This window comes from Balaenoptera acutorostrata, chromosome 9 (genome assembly GCF_949987535.1).
Source record: "Balaenoptera acutorostrata chromosome 9, mBalAcu1.1, whole genome shotgun sequence".
Taxonomy (NCBI): Eukaryota; Metazoa; Chordata; class Mammalia; order Artiodactyla; family Balaenopteridae; genus Balaenoptera; species Balaenoptera acutorostrata.
This window is the reverse complement of record NC_080072.1, coordinates 97181948-97202216: the sequence shown is the minus strand read 5'-3', so window position 1 is coordinate 97202216 and position 20269 is coordinate 97181948. Positions and strand designations below refer to the sequence as shown.

The following is a 20269-nucleotide window of genomic DNA, read 5'->3' as shown; positions in this document are numbered from 1 at the left end:
TTAGTGATTGTCTAGGGCAGAGGCATTGGTGGGAGAGTTGAGGGGGGAGAAATGGAGAGTGACTGCTAATTGGTACAGGGTTTCTTTTTAGGTTGATGAAAATGTTCTAAAATTGATTGAGGTAATGGTGTACAACTCTATGAATACACTAAAAACCACTGAAAGTACACTTTAAATGGGTGAATTTTATATAATAAGGCTATAGAAGAGAAGTCTAAATAAAAGCAGGCCGCATGTGGAGCAATGGTGAGAGTGTGCCAGGAACCAAAGATTATAATTAATTCATAATCAAATTCTTTGTATCTGAAATCTACTAAAATTCATAAATTTGGGGAAAATAGAAGAAAAGGAAAGAAAGAAAAGTCCACATGGTAAAGTCTAGGGTCCTTGTTCTATCATTTAAAGCTATATTTTGTCTGGCCTGTTGCTACTGTGTAACGTTATTTTTTGCCATATGCCTCTGGTGAACGCTACATCATACCCAGGGCAGTTTCTTTATTGTTGCTTCAACTTAGCACACTAGTTCCAAGTGATCTGCCTTTACTCTGCTTTTGCCCAGCCACCACTTAGAAAACCCTTTCCACATCCCCCTCTGCTTCTCCAGCTCCAATCCACTCACCTTAAGTTCTGCTTTCTTTTTTGAGTCCTTCCATAGGAACATATCTTTTCTGCCTTTGGTTCTTTCATAGGAACCAACACATTGCTCTACTGATTGGAAGGGTTCCAGAAATACATGTTAAATACATGAATGAAGATAATGGAGGAACTTAAAGACCATGAAAGAGACATTAGGAATAAGAAGCTTTAGTAAAGACTGAAAGACATTTGGCTCAGCTGCTGAGCCAAAATAAGATGAACAAGTCCATTCCAACAAGTGTCATAGCAAGCATGGCAAAACAAATTTTGCTTAAATGTGCAACACTTTAGGGTTAAGAGTAAGAACAATACTTGGAATGATTAGAGGAGACCCCATGACAGGTTTACAAGACTAAAGGGTTTTTGCTTACTCTGTAATAGGAAATAGGAGCGAGCTGCTGGTGGGGGGTTTCTTGTTGAATCTTACTGAAATCTTGCTCTCGGTCATTGGGTCTAGCTGTTGAACGCAGCTGTGTGGCTGTAACACGCTGTGGAAGCAGGTGTTTCCCCCGATGTGGCATCTCTAGATGTCAGGCTCTGATCATGTCATTCATTCTTGCACACTCATTTCTCATATAAACACCTAATAGCAATCTAAGCCTATAACCATCGCTGAAGATGGTTTCCTTTAATATTGTTTCCTTTGTAAAGATTTCCTGTTTGGTAGATTAAAAAACAAGCTCGTGCCATGAAGTCTGTGCCTTCTCCTGCCCGACAGAGTAAAAGCATAGAAAGGTTACTAATTGTAGATAGAGCATTCATTGTTCAAAATGACAGATTTCCTATATACTTTAAGCTGTTTATTAGGAAGTTTTAAAATCAAGTGGTTTTAGGGCTTCCCTGGTGGCCCAGTGGTTAAGAATCCGCCTGCCAATGCAGGAGACACGGGTTCGAGCCCTGGTCCGGGAAGATCCCACATGCCATGGAGCAACTAAGCCTGTGCGCCACAACTACTGAGCCTGCGCTCTAGAGCCTTCGAGCCACAGCTACTGAAGCCTGCGAGCCGAGAGCCCGTGCTCCGCAACAAGAGAAGCCACCGCAATGAGAAGCCTGTGCACTGCAACAAAGACCCAACGCAGCCAAAAATAAATAAATAAATTTATTAAAAAAAAAAATCAAGTGGTTTTAATTCATTGCCTGCCCTGTTGCATTCTCCATTCAAAACACAAGCAGAATACTCCATGACTCTTCTGGACTTTGCTCTCCAGTCACACCAGTGTCAGAGTCCATTAGTTATCACAGACTCCATCAGTATGTCTTCCTCGCTGTGCAGAGAAGGCTAGTCGTGGGAAAGGACCTGGTGCAGGCCTTTGCCAACCAATTAAAAGATGTATCAAGAGCCCTCTTTCTAGATAATTCCCAAAGATACCTGCTCTGCTGAATCTCATTTGTTGGGATTTTTAGCAACCTATCCCCAGTCTCTTAAGAAAAACAGGTTTCAGTGCATGCAGACTTTAACTTATAAATTAAAAGTACTGGGTTTCAAAAGTTGTAGGTTAGTTGGTAGGGCTTTAATTGCAGTTGCATTCATAAGTCAACATTTGTTAAGTACCTACTGTGTTTAAATTAAACAGTATGCTAGGTAATGTGAGAGAGTCAGAGATGAAACAGGTATTTTTAAGGAACTAGGGAGAGAGGGAGTAGACCTCTACTAGAGAGATAGGATATTTTTAAGGAGCTAGAAGAATAGGATATTTATATATGTAAATACCCCAAATAAAGGAGGAATACAAAGTAATAAGGGAGTGCAGAGAAGGTAGGTGGAGGACATTTCTTATAGGAGATTCAGGAAGACTTGGCAGAAGAGGCATTTATTTTGCATTGATGAACGAGAGTATTGGATTTCTCTCCTTGAAGTAGCTATAGTGATTCTGATGATGGCTCTGACCTCTAAGCCCCTTGTGATCATTAAGTTTTTTACAACCTTAGGAGGGCTGGCTGGGAGGTAGAGGCTCTAGTAGCTGGCCAGCTGCCAGTCAGTATGAAAAGGCTCCAGTAGCCAGGAGGTGACAAGAGGATTGGCCCAGTGATTTTATTGCAGTTTTATTGCAGTTTAATTTAGTGACCCTTTCTTGAGTCCCTGCTATGTATGAAAACACTGTGTGGAGACTAAGATAAATAAAACGATATCCCTCCCATTTACTAACTAGTGGAGGGTATAAACACATAATACAACTAAGTATAGCATGAGGCAGAGTTGTAATTGGGCTGTAGAGGTATAAGCAAAGGGCCATGGAAGCACAGAGGAGGAAGCCACTGGCATGGTATTTTGTGGTGGGAGTCAGTTTAGGCTTCATACAGGAAGTAATATTTGACTGGGCCTTGAAAATGAGTGCTCTTTCAAATGTGGCAAGGAAGGGAAAAAGCATGGCACAGAGGGTAAGTAGCATAAGAGGGGCACATGAACACAGGCTGTGCATAGTCTAGTGATGCTAGAGAGGTTGGGTGGAGCTGGGTCATGAGGACCTCAAGTGACAATGCTAACAGAGCTAGACTGTTCTGTAAGCAGAAGGGAGCCACCGAATGTTTTCGAGCAAGGAGGCAGCACGATGTGATTTGTGTCACGTTCACTGTGCTATGAATGGGTGGCTTAGAGGGAAATGAAATAGAGGGTAGTAAGCAAGAGCATCGGTCAAGGTCAGAGATAATAAGAGTATGAACTGAGGTGGGAGGAATGGAAATGGAAAGAAGGAGATAGGTTCAAGACACACTTACAGGGTAGAAGCAGTAAAAGCTGTACCTGCCGTTTGAAATGGAGGTGAGAAGGAGCAAGGAACGAAGATGGCAGTGCTCCTAGTGGCACGAAGGTAGTGCCATGAATGAACATGGGAACATTGCTGGAAGAGCAGATTTGATTTTGGAAAATGGGGAGTTTGAGATGTTTCTTCCCAGGCAAGTACTGGAAGTTCATGTCAGGAACTTAAGCGTGGTACCAGGGCCAAAGATATGAATTTGGAGAATCATTACCAAACAAATGAGAGTGGAAGCTGTGGGACCAGAAGAGCTGGCCCTGAGAAAATACAGGGCAAGGAGCGATAGTCAAAATCAGCACATGGTTTACTAGAAAGCACCTTCTGGAGAAGGTAGGAAGAAGAAAAACAAATAGCAGAAGGAGGCAGAGTTGTCAACGAGAGTAAAACTAGGAAAGAGAGGAGAGTTTCTGAGAGTAGGGAGGTGCCCAGAGTCTTCAGCTGCTGGGACTGTGGGAATGTGGTAGTCCTGGGGGCAGGAGGGAGCTCTAGCCTGTCATACCTGCATGTTGTTCATCTAAATATCTCTGTGCATAAAAGTATTTATAAGTCAGCGAGACTCTATATCCTTTGCCTGCCATCCTTGTTCATTTTCTTAGTATTCCTCCCCAAACCGCCCCCCTCCTATCTCCCGTCAACTCTCTCTTCAAACAGTGGGAGGGGGAGAAACGAAGGGGGGAAGTTGAAGCACAAAAGGAGTTGAAGTTAAAATGTAAGTGTTCATGGTTTGTTTGTAAATAAGTTGCATATTCTTTATTTTGAATAAGCCACCTTAATGATAATAAAGTCACTTTGTCTAATTTTTAAGTTCACTATATCTCTAGTGGTCATAAATGTGTTTGTCATAAGTAAAAATAATCTGAAAATCCTGGGTCCAGGTGAGTAGACTTAACATGTATTTACTGATTCTGATGTGGTCTTAATATCAATCATTATCCAATTTTATTTTTGTTCTTAAAGAAATAAATTCCACTCACCTCACTCAGTCCAGATTTATGAAGGAAACGGTGCTGGTTTTGCTGATGTAAACCAATCATATTTACTTTTAGTTAACCATATGTCTTTTGCATTCCAGCCCATCTGTATCTCTATTTCACTATTACTTTAAATTTAAGCGGCTGGTTATATAATTTCTAAAGGTTCTCTTTTCGTGTTTGATATTCAGACTTAAGGATCCAGAACCTTTATTCTATTGACTAGAAACTAGTATTCACTGGGTAAAGATAACATGAGTTATGTCCATTTGTCTTTCTAGATTTTGGCTTCAGTAACCTCTTCACCCCTGGGCAGCTGCTAAAGACCTGGTGTGGCAGCCCTCCCTATGCTGCACCTGAACTCTTTGAAGGAAAGGAATACGACGGGCCCAAAGTGGACATCTGGGTACGTGACTGCCTTCTCTTATACCCCGTAGCATTAGTTACCCTTGATTGATGACAGCCGTCCTCATCCTGGACAACACGTAGTACTGCACTAGAATTGATCACCTGTTCTTTGAATTCCCAATTCTTTGTGCAGTCTGTTCTTCAACCTTTGTCTTATGGACTGAGCCACAGAGTTCAACCTCCCCCTTTGCATCTGCAAAAAAAAAAAAAAAAAAAAATCCCTAGGGCACGCTTGGATGGGTACCCTTGCCAAGAACAGAAATTCTTTCTGTTGTTGCCACTTGCCTTCTCCCTAGGATGAGTACTGAGAGAAATTCCAGTTATGTTCCCAAAAAGTAATGTCTGGAAGCAAAGAAGAATGCTGACTATTCTAAAGATGATTGGCCTTGACAATGCCCCATATTATTTCTCATAAAAAAAGAAGAAAAAGTTTGTTCCATTATCTCGTGCATGACTCACCATTATCTTCATACACATACTGTAATGGCCTTTTTTGTTTCCTCTGGTGTGATTAATTGTACGTCCTCTCCGTTTGGGATGCAGAGCCTCGGAGTCGTCCTCTATGTGCTTGTGTGTGGTGCCCTGCCATTCGATGGGAGCACACTGCAGAATCTGCGGGCCCGGGTGTTGAGTGGAAAGTTCCGCATCCCATTTTTTATGTCCACAGGTAAGGGAGTTGCCATCACACAGCTATGACTGTTCATGGAACATTAGACATGCTAAGTTATCCCAGGAATTGAGTGGCAGAGTATAAATTGCCCATTTAACCGCCTTTTTTGGCTCCAGTTTGCTGAATTGACACCTCCAGAGGCAAGGTTCTATAGGAACAGAGCATCTAGGCTTTGGCATCAGATAACCCTCCTGAGTTTGGCTCTGGGCTCTACATAGGACTACTCGTGTGGTGTGGCAGATTACTAAGTCTTTCTGAGCTTCAGTTTCCTCATCAATAAATGGCTGACAGTTTTGTGAGGGCTACTACTATGAGAACTAAATTAAATAATGTGTGTAAAGTTAATAGGTCCATCGCATAGTAGCAGTAGCCGTAGTAGTTTCACCCCTGTCTTCACCTCATCTCTCACCCTTTTTCAGGATGATATTTCTATTTACTGGGGCCCCATTGAGATGTGGTAATAAATGCCAAGGATAAAGCAGGCTTTGCATCTTAATCTTGCTGCTACTACATTTCCTGCTTCTATGACATTTATCCCCCCAGACTCAAAAAGTGCTTTTTAAATGAGTGGGCAATAGGGTAAGTAGCTCTTAGAAGAATTTAACACTGAAAACAGACACCAGACTCCCAGAATCTACAGTGTTTCATCACCATCTATATGCACGTAAGAAAAGAACATTTTGGAGACAATGCTGTAAGCAATCTATTTAGTTTTGCTTAATCATGATTTCACTTTAAGGAACAACATACAGAGGGTATGTCCACTGGGTTGGCAACACAGTATAAGTACGTGGGAATTACGTTTTAGAATAAATGAGAATTGCATCTAGAATAAATGAGAATTGCATCTAGAATAAATTTCAGAAATTTTATTTCTAAAATGCATTTTCGAAAAAAGCTGTGAGAAAAATAAAATAGAGAAGGGGGGTTAGGGATGGTGGGTGGGTGGTTATTTGGAAAGGTATGTCAGGGAACCACTTTGCTGAGAAGTCAGCATTTCAGCGAAGGCTTGAAGAAGGCAAGGGCGTGAGCCGTGCGGTCTGAGGAAGAGCTTTCCCGGCTGAGGGGACGGCAGGTGGAAAGGCCCCAGTGAGGGAGCACAGACGGAAGCCTCTGTGCTGGAAAGGAATGAGTGAGGGGACAGGGGAGGTGCCGCCAGAGAGGCAACAGAGAGCTCACTTTGAGGGCTTAGTCAGTCAGTGTAAAGGCCTTTTTCACTCGGAGTGAAATGCAAAGGATCAGAGGATTTTAACAGAGGAATGATATTATCTGACTTCTCATTTTTTTCTAACTTTTATTATGAATATTTTCAAACATGCAAAAATATCTAAAGAACTTTACGGTGACTTCTGTTTTTTAAAAAAATCACTTTGGCAGCTCTGTTGGTTGAAAGGTTCAAGGGCTGAAGGAGGGAGACCAGTTAGTAGGAGACTTTTGCAATAATCCAGATGAGAGATATTGGTGGCTAGTTCCCAGACTGGGGTGTAGAGGTGGGGATGGTAAGAAGTCGTCAGATGCAAGAGATAATACAGGGGCTTCCCTGGTGGTCCACTGAGTAAAACTCCACGCTCCCAATGCAGGGGGCCCAGGTTCAATCCCTGGTCGGGGAACTAGATCCCGCATGCCGCAACTAAGAGTTTGCATGCTGCAGCGAAGATCCCTCGTGCCACAACTAAGACCTGGCACAGCCTAAACAAATAAATAAATACATAAATATTAAAAAAAGAGAGAGAGAGAGATAGTATGTACTGTGTGGCAGGCTCTGTTTCAAGCATTTTGCAAACATTAACTCATTTAATTACTTTAACAACCCTGTAAGATACATGGGACTATTACCCCCATTTTATAGGTGATAAAACTGAAGCCAGGAGATGTTTAGCAGTTTTCCCAAGATAACACAGCTACTAAGTGACTAAACTAGAATTTGAGCCTAGGCAGTCTGGCTCCAACAACATATATGTGGGATTTGATGTGAGAGAAAAAGTAATTATTAAATTAATAATCCAGGGGTTTTGGCTTGAGCAACTGGAAGGATGGATTTACTGCTAACAGAGATGGGAATGGAGAGATATTTTAGATGTGTTAGTTTGAGATGCCCATTAGACATCTAAGTTGAGATATGGTATAGGCAGTTGAATATAGGACTGTAGCTTGGTTGGGAGTGGTGGGCTAGCGATACACATTTGGGAATGATCAGTATATAGATAATACAGTATTTTAAGCTCTGAGATAAGGTCACTTTTTAGGCCATGATTGCAGAGAAGAGAAGAGGTCTAAGGATTAATCTCTGGGACACACTGATATTCAGAGATCAGGAACGTGAAGAGGGATCAGCATTGGAATGGCTAGTAAGGTAAGCCAGAGAGTCCTCTGTCCTAGAAGACAAGTGAAGAGAATGTTTCAAGGAGGAGGGAATGAGGAACTGTGTGGGGTGCTGCTGATAGGTCAGATGACTGCGAACTTGTTGGAGGACGGAGGGAACGGAGAGCACCCATTGAACTGAGAAGGCATCTTGAGACCAAAAAACAAGGTAGGCAGCTCCAGGTGATCAATGGGTCAGTTTATTATAGGGTAACTTACAGAGTAAGTAGGATCCGGCGGACAACCATCCAGGAACATTCACAACGGTACTGTGCACTGCCAAGGGGATAATTTTATAGTTAACCTAAGGGGGGTGGGTATGTGCTTGGAAACAGTAAGTGCATTCCTAAGTAAATATTTATTAATGGGTAGCTAGTCTATTAATGGGCACCAGGAATATGTCAGCAAAGGTCTTCATCATTGTTTGGAGACCACCAGAGCACAGAGGCCACCTGGACCTAATGATCATGAGACAATGTCTATTAACTACAGAGTCCTTGATGACAGAGAAGTGACTTAGCACAGTCCTAGGTAGGGTCAGTGGAAGGACAGGAGGCATGGTAGGAGCCCAAAATGTCATCAGTTATGCCAACAGCCATACAGAACTGAATATCGGATTTAAAGGTCTGGAGATCACTGATGATCCTGAAGTACGTTTTGGTGGAGGAGCAGGAGGAAAACACTAACTCATGTAGATGCAACCGGAAAGGAATAGAAGGGAAGTGGAGAAAGGAAATAGACACAGCTCTTTCCAGTTTTACTCTGGAAGGAAGCAGAGAAGGGGTGTAGTGGATTGTTCTGGCCGGAGTCACCAGTGATCTTGTCATAATCTATTGGCTATCTTCAGTCTTTATCTTCATGACTGCCCAGCAGTATTTAGTGCTAAATGCTAAAAGTTCACCACTCCTTTCTTTCTTTTTTTAAATATAAACTTTATTTTTTAGAGCAGTTTTGGGTTCGTAGCAAAATTAAGCAGAAAGTACAGAGAGCTCCCGTATACGTCCTGTCCCCTCACACCCATAGCCTCCTCCACTGTCGGTATCCGGCACCAAAGTAGAACACTTGTTATGGTCCATCAACCTGCAGCGACACTACACTGGATTACCATCTAAAGTCCATAGTTTACTAGGGCTCACTTTTGGTGTTGTACATTCCGAGGGTTTGGACAAATACATAATGACGTGTATCCACCATTATAGTATCATTCAGAGCAGTTTCACTGCCCTAAGAATCCTCTGTGCCTATTCATCCCTCCCGCTCCCTTAACCTCTGGCAATCAATGATCATTTTACTGTCTCCACAGTTTCGCCTTTTCCAGAGTGTCATATAGTTGGAATCATACATTATGTAGCCTTTTCAGATTGGCTTCTTTCACTTAGTAATATGCATATAAGGTTCCTCTATGTCTTTTCGTGGATTAATAGCTCACTTCTTTTTAATGCTCAATAATACTCCATTGTCTGGATGTACCACAGTTTACTTATCCATTCACCTGCAGATGGACATCTTGGTTGTTTCCAGGTTTTGGCAATAATGAACAAAGCTGTTATAAATATCCGTGTGCAGGTTTTTGTGCGGATGTAAGTTTTTAACTCATCTGACTAAATACCAGGGAGTGTGATTGCTGGATTATACCATAAGAGTATGTTTAGTTTTGTAAGAAACCACCAAAGTGTCTTTCAAAGTGGTTGTACCATTTTGCATCTCCACCAGCATTTGGTATTGTCAGTGCTTTGGATTTTTGCCTTTCTAATAGATGTGAAGTGGTATCTTGTTATTTTAATTTGTAATCCCTGATGATGTATGATAGTCAACATTTCATATGCATGTTTACCATCTGTATATCTTCTTTGGTGACATGTCTAAATGTTTTGCCCATTTAAAAAAATTAATTAATTTATTTATTTATTTATTTGGCTGTGCCGGGTCTTAGTTGCGGCACGGGAACTCTTAGTTGCAGCACGTGGGATCTAGTTCCCTGACTAGGGGATCGAACCCAGGCCCCTCCTGCACTGGGAGTGTGGAGTCTTAGCCACTGGACCACCAGGGAAGTCCCTTGCCCATTTTTAAATTTGGTTGTTTGTTTTCTTATTGTTGAGTCACTCCTTACTTTTTAAAACACTTTTTTTTCCATTGCTTCTCAGATGCCACGTTCTCCAGTTTTCCTCCTGTCTCTCTGAGTACACCTTGTTTGCCAGATTTCTCTTTCTCTGTTCATCCTTTAAATCTTTTCTTCTTGCATCTTATTCACTGCCGTGGCTCCAGGGAACCCAGTGATGTTCAGTCCCCAGCTGGGTAACTCTCTGGCCCAGACCTCTCCTCTGGGATGAGAGGCTATACATCCAGCCAGTTGCTACCAGTCAGCTTTACTTGTATGTCTTGAATTCACATCAATGGAAACATTTTCAAAACTGAATTTAATCCCTCCCTAGAATTGCTCCATTCTGTGTTCCCTATCTTAGCGAATGGTGTCACCGTCTGACCAAGAAGCTAGCCTTGATTCCTCCTCTCTTACCATCACCACAGCCGCTCACTTAACCAAATCCTGTAGATTCAAGCCTCCATTCCCGTAGACGCTTCTGTAGTGGCTCTTGCCTGGATTAAAAAAGAGCCAATTAAATGGACGCCTGGCTCCAGCCTTATCCCTCTCTAATGCGTTCTCCACACGGCTGCATGAGTAACGTTTCTAAACTATATACGACAAAACACACACACACACACACACAAATTTGGTTATATCATTTTCCGGCTTAAACTTTTCAATGGTTTACCATTGCCCCTAGGCTGAAGTTTGTTCCTTAATGTGGCTAGAGCACTGACTTCATTTTTGACCGTGACCATAGTAAAAGATACATTTTATACAGTGACCTAGAAAATACATATATACATACAACTGAACAAAAGTTTTTTTTAAAAAGCTCTAATACATTTTATTCTATTACATTAAAAATGCTAATTATAACTTACTGAATTGATCTCATGACTGCTTTTTGAAAAACAATGACATAGTAATACTTCTGTGACCTGGCTCGTGCCTATCTCTGCAGCCCCAGATCCCATTCTACATCTAGTCGCTCTAATTTCCTTCTGGTTCCCTGAACGAGTGATACTCTCTGGAGCAACTCCCTCTGCATGGGGTACTTCTTCCTCCCGCTACCCTACCCCATGCCACCCACTCCTGTATTCTAGAGCAAGAAATTAGATGTGATAAAAATAAGAATCTAGATAATTTCTACCAGTCTTTCTTTTATCATAGGACTTCCCAAACATTTCATTGTAATTGTTTCTTTCATTATATATCTTCCATACCAGACTGTGAGCTTAGAGAAAGTAAAGACAAAATGTGGGGTTTTTTTCACAGTTGTCTCTAGCCTAGCAGAGTATCTGGCATGTAGTAGGATTTACTAAACAGTATGTAGATGGTAAATAGGATCCTGCTTAAAACCCTCCAGTCGCTTTCATTTACACTTAGAAAACAATTCCAAAAGTCATTATTATTATGGCCTACAAGGCACACTGTGGTTGGCCCCTCTCTTTAATCTCATTTCCTGCTTCTCTTCCCTTCAGGCCCCGAGCTCCAGTTACAGAGGCGTCCTTGCTGTTTCTCAGACTTTCCAAGTGCATGCATTCCTGTTTCCTCACATATTTACATGGCTTCCTCACCTAACTTGAGGTTTCTGCTTAAGTGTCCCCCCAGAGAGGCCTCTCCTGATACCCCCGTCATTCTCGTTCCATAACTCTGCTTCACGGTTTTTCATGGCACTTACCACTACCTGACATTATTTGTTTACTGTGTCCCCACCCCTCATCCCCACTGCCTCTTGACTGTAATACGATTTTGTTTTTGTTCACTGCTGTATTCCCATGGCTTAGGACAGTGCATGGGTCCTGGTAGGCACTCAGTAAGTATTTGTTGAATGAATGAATGCATGCATAGATTTGTTACAGTGCTCACTACCGAATAATTCAAATAATAATATCAATAACGGTAACTTACATTTCTTTAGGGCTTTCAAGTTTACAAAGTATTTCCTATACTTGATCTAATTTGAGCTATGTAATTGTACTCTGGAATTGGTATTGACACTAGCATTTATCATTTTACCATTGAAGTTTAAGAAGCTGAAGTTTAAAGAAATTAGTTGACATGCCTAAAGCCACACAGGTAATAAGTGACCAAGTTAGTACTCAAATTCAGTGTCTGCTCTACTACACCACACCGCTGCAAAGAAAGGGCAGTGTAAACAAACCACTTCCTCTGCTTTTCCAGTGTCCACAGTGTTTCCTGTGAGCAACTTGGATCCGTTCTCCCCTCCACCTCCACATCATGGCAAAAGATTTTTACTCAAGCCTTACCGGAGCTGGCTTCCGATAGTGGATGCTGGTGAAATAGCTAACCATGCTGTCAGCCGTATTGTGTCTCAGTGCTTAGAAATAAACCATGGAACATTTTAACTACTTAGAAAGAGCTAATATTTATAACATGATATACGTTAACACGGAAGTTTGAAGACTCATAGAACGCCAACATAATTATCCTAAATGTGGTCACTTTTTAATCCTGGACAAGTAATTCCCTAAGTAGGAATAACATGTTTTGTAAGATTAAGTACAGGAAATGACAAACAACCCAATCTAGGAAATGATTAGACGGTTGCTGTGTTACTAGTGTGATCTCTCTGCCCTCAGGGACATATGTGTGCTCGGCCTTGCCTACCAGTGTAGGCCTGAATCCCAAGGCCCTTCGAGACTGCTGTCAGAAGGATAAAGGCACGGGAGAAAATGAATGCATAAGATGGTTTAGTCTTCTCTCAGCTTAGACCTCCTTCAAGTACCAAAAAGTTTCAAGTTCATGTAAAGGAAACCTAGAGTCTGTCCCTGAGTCTTTTTGCTGATTACACCTCTAGCTTCTAGGCATAATTGCACCTCGTTAGACCCACAGTTAATTCTTTTTTTTTTTTTTTTTTTTTTAATTCTTTATATGGAGGCTAGAGCCAGCCGCTTTCCAGCCTGTCAGGTCAGCCATTACTGTGCTACAGATAATAATGTAGTTGAGGAAGTCCTAAAACACAAGATCCTTTTTTTTTCTCAGGCTGTTGTCATAGACTTGAACTGAATTTATCCACTTTTCTGCCAGAAGGATCCAGAAACTCCAGCAGAGCTGGTGTCGTTTTTCAAATGAGCATTTGGGTGGCCGAGTGGGGAAGGCCTCATGGTCCAGCTTCTTCTAGCCAAGTTGAATTCCAGAGCATCTACAGCTGTGTGGGAGGCCATGCTACACAAATGGATACAGTTAAAGAATTCTAAGCATCTCTTTATTGTCAGTAATGTGTGGAATGAAGTGTCCTCCCAATTAGTGGATATTTCTAGGCCTAGTCTTGTTTGTATGATACAACCTTCCCTTCGTGGACATCCCGAGATATACTAAAGACATACTTCCAAGTTGCAATGACAGTGGTATAAATTTAAGAGGATTTATTCAAGGGGGATCGATATTATACGACCTAGTTCAATAGCTATGTATGTGTCTTCCTCTCCTCTTCCCTAGAATGCAAACTCCTTTATATCAGAACTGTGTTTCACACACACATCATCACCCTCCCATAAGCCTTAAGAGCAACTGGTATGGCGTAAATATTCAGCAAATTTTTTTTAGTGAAAAATTGAATCATCACTTACCTATAGACTCTTCCATCAGACTCTTGCATTTTATTATTAAAGTGATAGGTAACTCACTGATGATCTGAATTATTAATTGGTTTTACGTACTTTTGTTATATACATTATTATGTAAATGACCAGGTCAAGTGATTTCTAGTTTTTAAAAGGGTTTGATCTACGATAGGGTTGGCTTTCAGTGTCTCAAGTAAAATACATTTGGTCTAGGCAAGTGTTTCTGGGTTAAACTTCTCAGAGCATCCCAGAGAACAGTTAGGTAAAACTCTGAGCCTAAATTGTAAAAGGATTCAAAGTTGAACCTTGCTGTTTTTTTGAGTTTCTGCAGAAGGTGAGACCTGACATGGCCACATATGTTAGCAGTCGCTTTCTCTGAGTTCCGGTCCCACTGACGGAAGCCAACAACGTAAAGTTTTTGAGCACCAAGCTCAGTCACTACCAGTATATTTTTAAAAACCATCAGAGGCCTACTTCTTAAAGCCTAGTTTGTCTTATTCACCACTTATATCACCTGCTAGCAGATATAGTAAGATCAGTCATTTATTGGGTTGGCCAAAAAGTTCGTTTGGGTTTTTCGGTAACATCTTATGGAAAAACCCGAACGAACTTTTTGGCCAGCCCAATATTTAGCTGAAGAAAAATTAATTTACAGTGAAAAAAATGCATTGAGGCAAGTATATAGAGATCTCTTGTGGACAGTATTTTTGAGTCTTTATTGATTAGACTTCAGTGTGACTTAATTAATTGTAATACTGCATAAGCATTTTATCCCTGGGAATGCAAGACCCAGGCTTACATTATGCTTCTGACGGAGACTACCGTGCAGCTACTGCCAAAAAGCTTCTACTTAGATGCAAACGATTCTGCCCCGATTGGCTTACTCATCAAGAACCACACAGCAAGCGGGATTGGGACAGGAGATTAAAGTAACTCGCCTGTCAGTCTCCGTATACTAAGGAGCGCAGAGTCCTCAAAGCAGTTCTCTCATACTTTTTTAAGGTATACTCAGCCGCTAGGGAGACAACCTGTGTAGTGCTTTCGTGTTAGTGAGTGCAGAAATCCACATGATGTCAGGAACGAGGCTAGGGCTACCTCAGAGTTAAGCAAGCCTCCCCTGACCAGCTCTGCCGTGATTTTACCTAATATGATAGAAAACCAGGGGGTAAATATGGGTATTGCCCTATCTCTTACTACCCTTTTCAAGCACACTGTCTCCTAGCTTCAGCAACCCTACAGAGGAAAATAGAGTAAGGGAAGAAGTTCTAGATGGAAGGACTCCAGAGATTTGAATAGTAGCTAACATCCATTGAACACTTTCTTGGTACCAGACATTGTTGCATTAACCTATTTAATATTTAAAACAACCCTATGAGGTAGGCTGCTATTGTCATTTGATAGACAAGACAGTTGAAGCATGGTAAGGATAAGTAACACACCCAGAATCACACAGCTGGGAAGTGGCAGAGCTGAGATGTGAGCCTGTGCACTCTGGCTTCAGAAGCCACCTAACTGTCTTCGATTGTACTTTAATTCTCAGTGAGTACATATCTCACAGGTTATTCCCAGTATCCAGAGAGTCCTGGAATGGATATCTTTGCCCATCTGCATCTGGATTATTTTTGGAAAAAAGTGTTAGTATCAAGGACTATGTATTGGACTCTGATGTAAAACTGAACCAGAGTTTTCTTCCACTATAATGATTGCTGTTAGGACTTAAAATATATTTGAATAATAAGGTAGTGTAAATGACAAATTTTTATTTAAAAAATGTGAACTGCAAATTGGACAGCCTCTAGTATAACAGTGTGGCATGTCAGGGGCTTTTCAAGGTCAAGGCTGCAGGTAAGTGTCGTCATCCCCAGCCTTTAAGCCAGCGTCTCCTAATTTCTAAATCTTAATTCTGGCAAGATCACAGCCACCTTGAAAATAAGCAAAGTTCAAGAAATAGATGTTAGTTTTCTAATAAATGGATACCTATGGGTCAAACACTTGTTTTCTCCTTAGTCTATCTCAGGTTGATAAACTGTTAAAATGGAAGTTTTAGCCTCTCAGCCTAACTTTATGGATTCCTAATAGAAGCTTTTCTTATCTGCGCCATCATTATTTGCTAAATTGTGCCAAGCCATCTCCCTCTGGCCTCTGTTCAACCATAGAAAGTGTCTCACAGGATTTGGTTGTAAGGAACTTTATTTCTATTCCAGAACATTCTGACAATAATTTGCAGAAACCAGTGGTGGTAGAATTTGTACTTAAATCACTCTCTACTTCCTTGTCTGATCTCTTGCTGTTGGGCTATCCTTGTAGGAATTTTACGGAATGCTTTGGTACTGGGACTCCCATTTTTCTTTCCCCAAAAGAACTAAAAGCAAATGGCTTCAAAACAAGACATTTTTTTCCTCAGTGTCACTTCTTTTAGAGGAGCTGATCTCAGTGCTTGTTTATTATGAGTCAAATCTTATCACAACCAACATTATTACAGATTAAGTTCCATTAGAGTTAGTTCCAAGATTGTGTATTTTCTTTCATTGTATAAAACTGAGGTATTGACTATCACTTTAAAGTTAGAAATACAAGTTAGAAATGTTTATGCATTTCTATCGTAACAGTAAAGTATCAAAGTTAATTTCTATAGAGTAAAAATCTTCTAACACCTACAGCACCATTGTTCTAGCAATATCCAGTATAACAAAATTTCATTGTAACAACAACAAAAACCCTGTATTTTGTATGATTTTACTTAACATTTATGCGATCTCTCAATGCAGGTATATGACAGTGCATTCAGTGTATGTTCTTTATACGTAGAAATGTCATATTTTAAGGCCATTTGTCTACTTTGTTTAGATTTTAAAATAGTTGCTATGTAAGATAGATTTGACCTTAGCTGACAGGTGACAATGACAGGGTTTCCTTGGGCATGTTAAAAAATATCATTTCTAGGACTTAGTCCACAAGCAGAGTGAGGGTTCCTAACTCCAGCCATCTTCATACCGAAAGAAGGTATCTTGACAAAAACACCTATGATTTCTTATTGATCTTCTTTTTAATTATTTCTGTAGCGATCATGACATTGCAAGATAGCACACTCTTTTAGCCATGATTATGACAGGATCAGGACATTATGACAGACTTCTTCTTTTCTTTTTTTCTTTTGGAAAAGGCAGATAGCATTAAAGAGGAGCTCTGAGTCACAAACATTTGTAAGTCCAGAACACAGATTCTTATCAAAGCCATGGTGCTCCATCCAGAGATTGTCATTGCAGACCAGTCATCCGTCTTGTTCTGTTTGTCTGCTGTAATAGTGTCAGTTCTCCCCCAGACTGGTACCTGAGCTGGCCAAAGTGGATAGCAGAATCAGACAGTATTTCACATGGTATTCTTGTTCTGAAAAGTGTTAAGACTTTAGTGCCATGTAACTTTAAAAAAAAAAAAATGAAGTTAATTCATTTTTCAGGGAAACACATTTTAGCCAATTTATTTGTGTTTCTTTTTTGGATTTTTGAGATTTGAGAAAAATAGTGCTCTCTTTGAAATTTGAATTGCTCAGGAGAATTAAACCTTATTAAGAAGTTTGTTAAAGTTATTGAAAATAAAGAGCTCTTGGGCTACATGTTTTGGCATTACCTTTGAACACACCTAGTATTGACTGGCAAGAGGCCGTGAGAAACCGCACCATACCCTCTTCCAAGGACCTGTAAGAAGCATGAATTTCCTGGGTGACTGCTTCTTCCTCGCGTTCTTCCCATGCCTCCTGGCACACAGATGTCTTCTGCTCCCCCAGCTCCAAGCAGTTTTATGTGGTCAGAAAGAATCTGTGACTCAGTTCCTTTCAGACCACTCCTCTGCCCACAGAGCTGAACGTGGTTGCTTTGCATGTCCCGTACTTTGGCCACACTTGAAGGGCTTAAGGGACAGTTGGCGTTTCCTCCATCATGGGATCAGCCTGCAGACTCTGAGGGCCAGTCCCTGAAGTTTTGCCTGCCCCTCCTGCCTGTGATCCCTTGACTGGGGAAGCCTGTCGTTGCCAGCCTTCCATCCCAGTCCCCGTCACCACGCAACAACCGGAGTAGATAAACCAAGCTCACTCTTCTGTAGCGCACTTCAGCCTCCCCGTCATGTCCCCGCCTTCTCAGTTCACCTTAATGCAACTTGCCATTCCCCGTAACACTGTTTTCCAGCTGTTCATAGCCTTCCGACAATGAAGTTATCACCTAGCCCACTTTCTAGGAACTTGGCTTATAGGTGACTCTATCGTGATAGAACCTGTGGTGACTACATGGCATTTGATCTGTTGGAAGAGGAGTGAAATTGATTTGATATGTTTTTATAAAGATACTCTAGCTGCTACCTAATACATCAACAATTAATTTAGGTATTATATGGGTTAAAAACTCTGGCTTTGGCATAACACTGACCAGAATTTGTATCCTGGTTTTGCCTCTTATTATCTGGTCAAGTTTCTTAACTTACTTGATTGTTAATTTCTTTACTTGTGAAATATTTATAATACTAATAAGGATTAGTGTGTGAATTAAATGCTTAAATTAACTTAAAGGGTTAATTTATTTTAATTAGCACTCTGCCTAGCTCTTATACAGTGCTCGGTAAATGTTAGTAATTATTATTAAATAATATTTTTGAATGAATTGCTCTATTAATCTTTCATTCCCTCCTTCCATGTGTTTTCCACTCTTTTCTTTCTCTCACCTTCACTCTCTTAAGAGGCTAAGGATACATTTTAATACTTTCAGACACATCCACAGGGTTTATGGAGAAGATTTATCTGCCAAGAGCTGTTTTGGTTTGTTGTACCATAACCTAGACGCTATGGCTAGGCCACATGCAGACGTCTCCTCACGTAGTAATCTGATTTACATATTATTCTGTGCAGCCTCAGAAAAGATCAGTGAGTAAGTACCCTCTGTGTGAATGACACAGAGAACTCTAAAACTGCAAGGGGAGGCCTTGGAAATCATCTGATCCAGGCTTTTGCCCCCAAACAGTGCCACATCTTAATCTTCTGTAAAACGATAGTTGGCTGCTTTTTCTAGCTTGAAGCATGGAGAATGCCTATTCTATTCTGTGTTCTTGGAAATCAGATTATTAAAGTTGTTAGAAGGAATTGTAGCAGTCACCTAGTCCCGTGTTTCTTTCAACTGGCATGACTGAGAACCTGTTCCATACCGTGTGCTCTGCAGGCCCTGGGGACACAGAGCTCAGTGAGACGTTCAAGGATCCCAAGTCTTCTTCACACCTCATACTGGGGGCCTTTCTAACGACATCTCAAATGCCAGCCTCTGATTAGACATTTCTCGTGACAATAAGGATACTATTTCAGGTCAAATTGTTCCCTTTTCATAGTTACATGGTTTTTGGAGTTGGAGGAGACCAAAGAGTTCATCCTATTCAGTTGCTTCTGGACTTAATTTTCTTTCTTTTTTTTTTTTTTAAGGGGGGGGTTCTTTATTTTATTTTTAAAATTTATTTATTTATTTATTTATTTTTGGCTGCATTGGTCTTTGTTGCTGCACGCAGGCTTTCTCTAGTTGTGGCGAGCGGGGGCTACTCTTCATTGTGGTGCGTGGGCTTCTCATTGCGGTGGCTTCTCTTGTTGCAGAGCATGGGCTCTAGGTGTGCAGGCTTCAGTAGTTGTGGCATGCGGGCTCAGTAGTTGTGGCGCGCGGGCTCTAGAGCGCAGGCTCAGTAGTTGTGGTGCACGGGCTTAGTTGCTCCATGGCATGTGAGATCTTCCTGGACCAGGGCTCGAACCCATGTCCCCTGCACTGGCAGGCGGATTCTTTTCTTTTTAATTTTATTTGATTTATTTTTTTATACAGCAGGTTCTTATTAGTCATCGGTTTTATACACATCAGTGTATACATGTCAATCCCAATCGCCCAATTCATCACACCACCACCCCTGGCAGGCGGATTCTTAACCACTGTGCCACCAGGGAAGTCCCTGGACTTAATTTTTAAAATGAAACCTTACTCAGAACACTAATGTATAAAATAAATAAAATTAGCTGTGCTCCAGGTATGGCCCTGCCTACTTGACTGCCCCCCTCACTTCCCTAAGGGGCCCCTCCTTAGATCCCTAGGACCTTGATCAAGTACTTTGGATCAACTCTTATAATAAAGATTTCTCCTAAATTGAACTTGTTACTTCTAATTATTCCAAATTCAGGGCCCTGGAGCAGCAAAATATAAATGCACATTGTCTTCTGTATAAATATCTTTCAGATACTTGACGAACACCCAGTGTGCCCCTTCCTGCCTACACCTTCTCTTCTCCAAGATAAATCAGCCTCATGACCTTTACCCTGTCTTCGGGGGACATGTTTTCAAAGTTTTAGTCAGGAACTTCTTTCTTAAGCTATTCTATTTATTTCTTCTATCTTGGAAACTAGAGACAGAGCTTCTATTAATTATCTTGGGTGAATTTGAAGTTGGTTTTTAACTCCCCTTCTTCATCCTTTATTTTTTTCTCCTTCGGGCTGAATGGTTTCAGCCTCTTAGAGAAAGCTGTTTATTATCAAGGTCAAAAAAGAGAAAAAGGTGTTAAAGACCCAGCCTCAGATGGAATTACAACTTGAGATGGCAGTCTGAACTTAATTCCCGTTTCAGGACCCTGCCCATACGGCAGCCCTCTCTCCACAAAGTCATCCAAATGCCTGTCAGCGCCGCGGGGCAGGGCCTGAGCTGGGCATCCTCTAGTCACCGTTCTGGCGGCATCAGGTTTCGCGGGGCCACAGCGATTTTCACTGCAGAGGCCACTTGGCGCTTGCGAGGAGC

The 20269-nt window shown here is 41.3% G+C and overlaps 1 protein-coding gene across 4 annotated transcripts in view; it reads left to right on the top strand.

Moving 5' to 3' along the window:
- The window catches only part of SIK3 (SIK family kinase 3), a 249773-nt gene that overhangs the window by 192679 nt on the left and 36825 nt on the right, over positions 1-20269 (top strand). For all 4 annotated transcript variants that reach the window (XM_057552059.1, XM_057552056.1, XM_057552057.1 and 1 more), the window contains exons 5-6: positions 4642-4766; positions 5312-5435. In XM_057552059.1, the coding sequence (XP_057408042.1) occupies positions 4642-4766; positions 5312-5435 (249 nt within the window). The remainder of the gene's footprint in view (positions 1-4641; positions 4767-5311; positions 5436-20269) is intronic.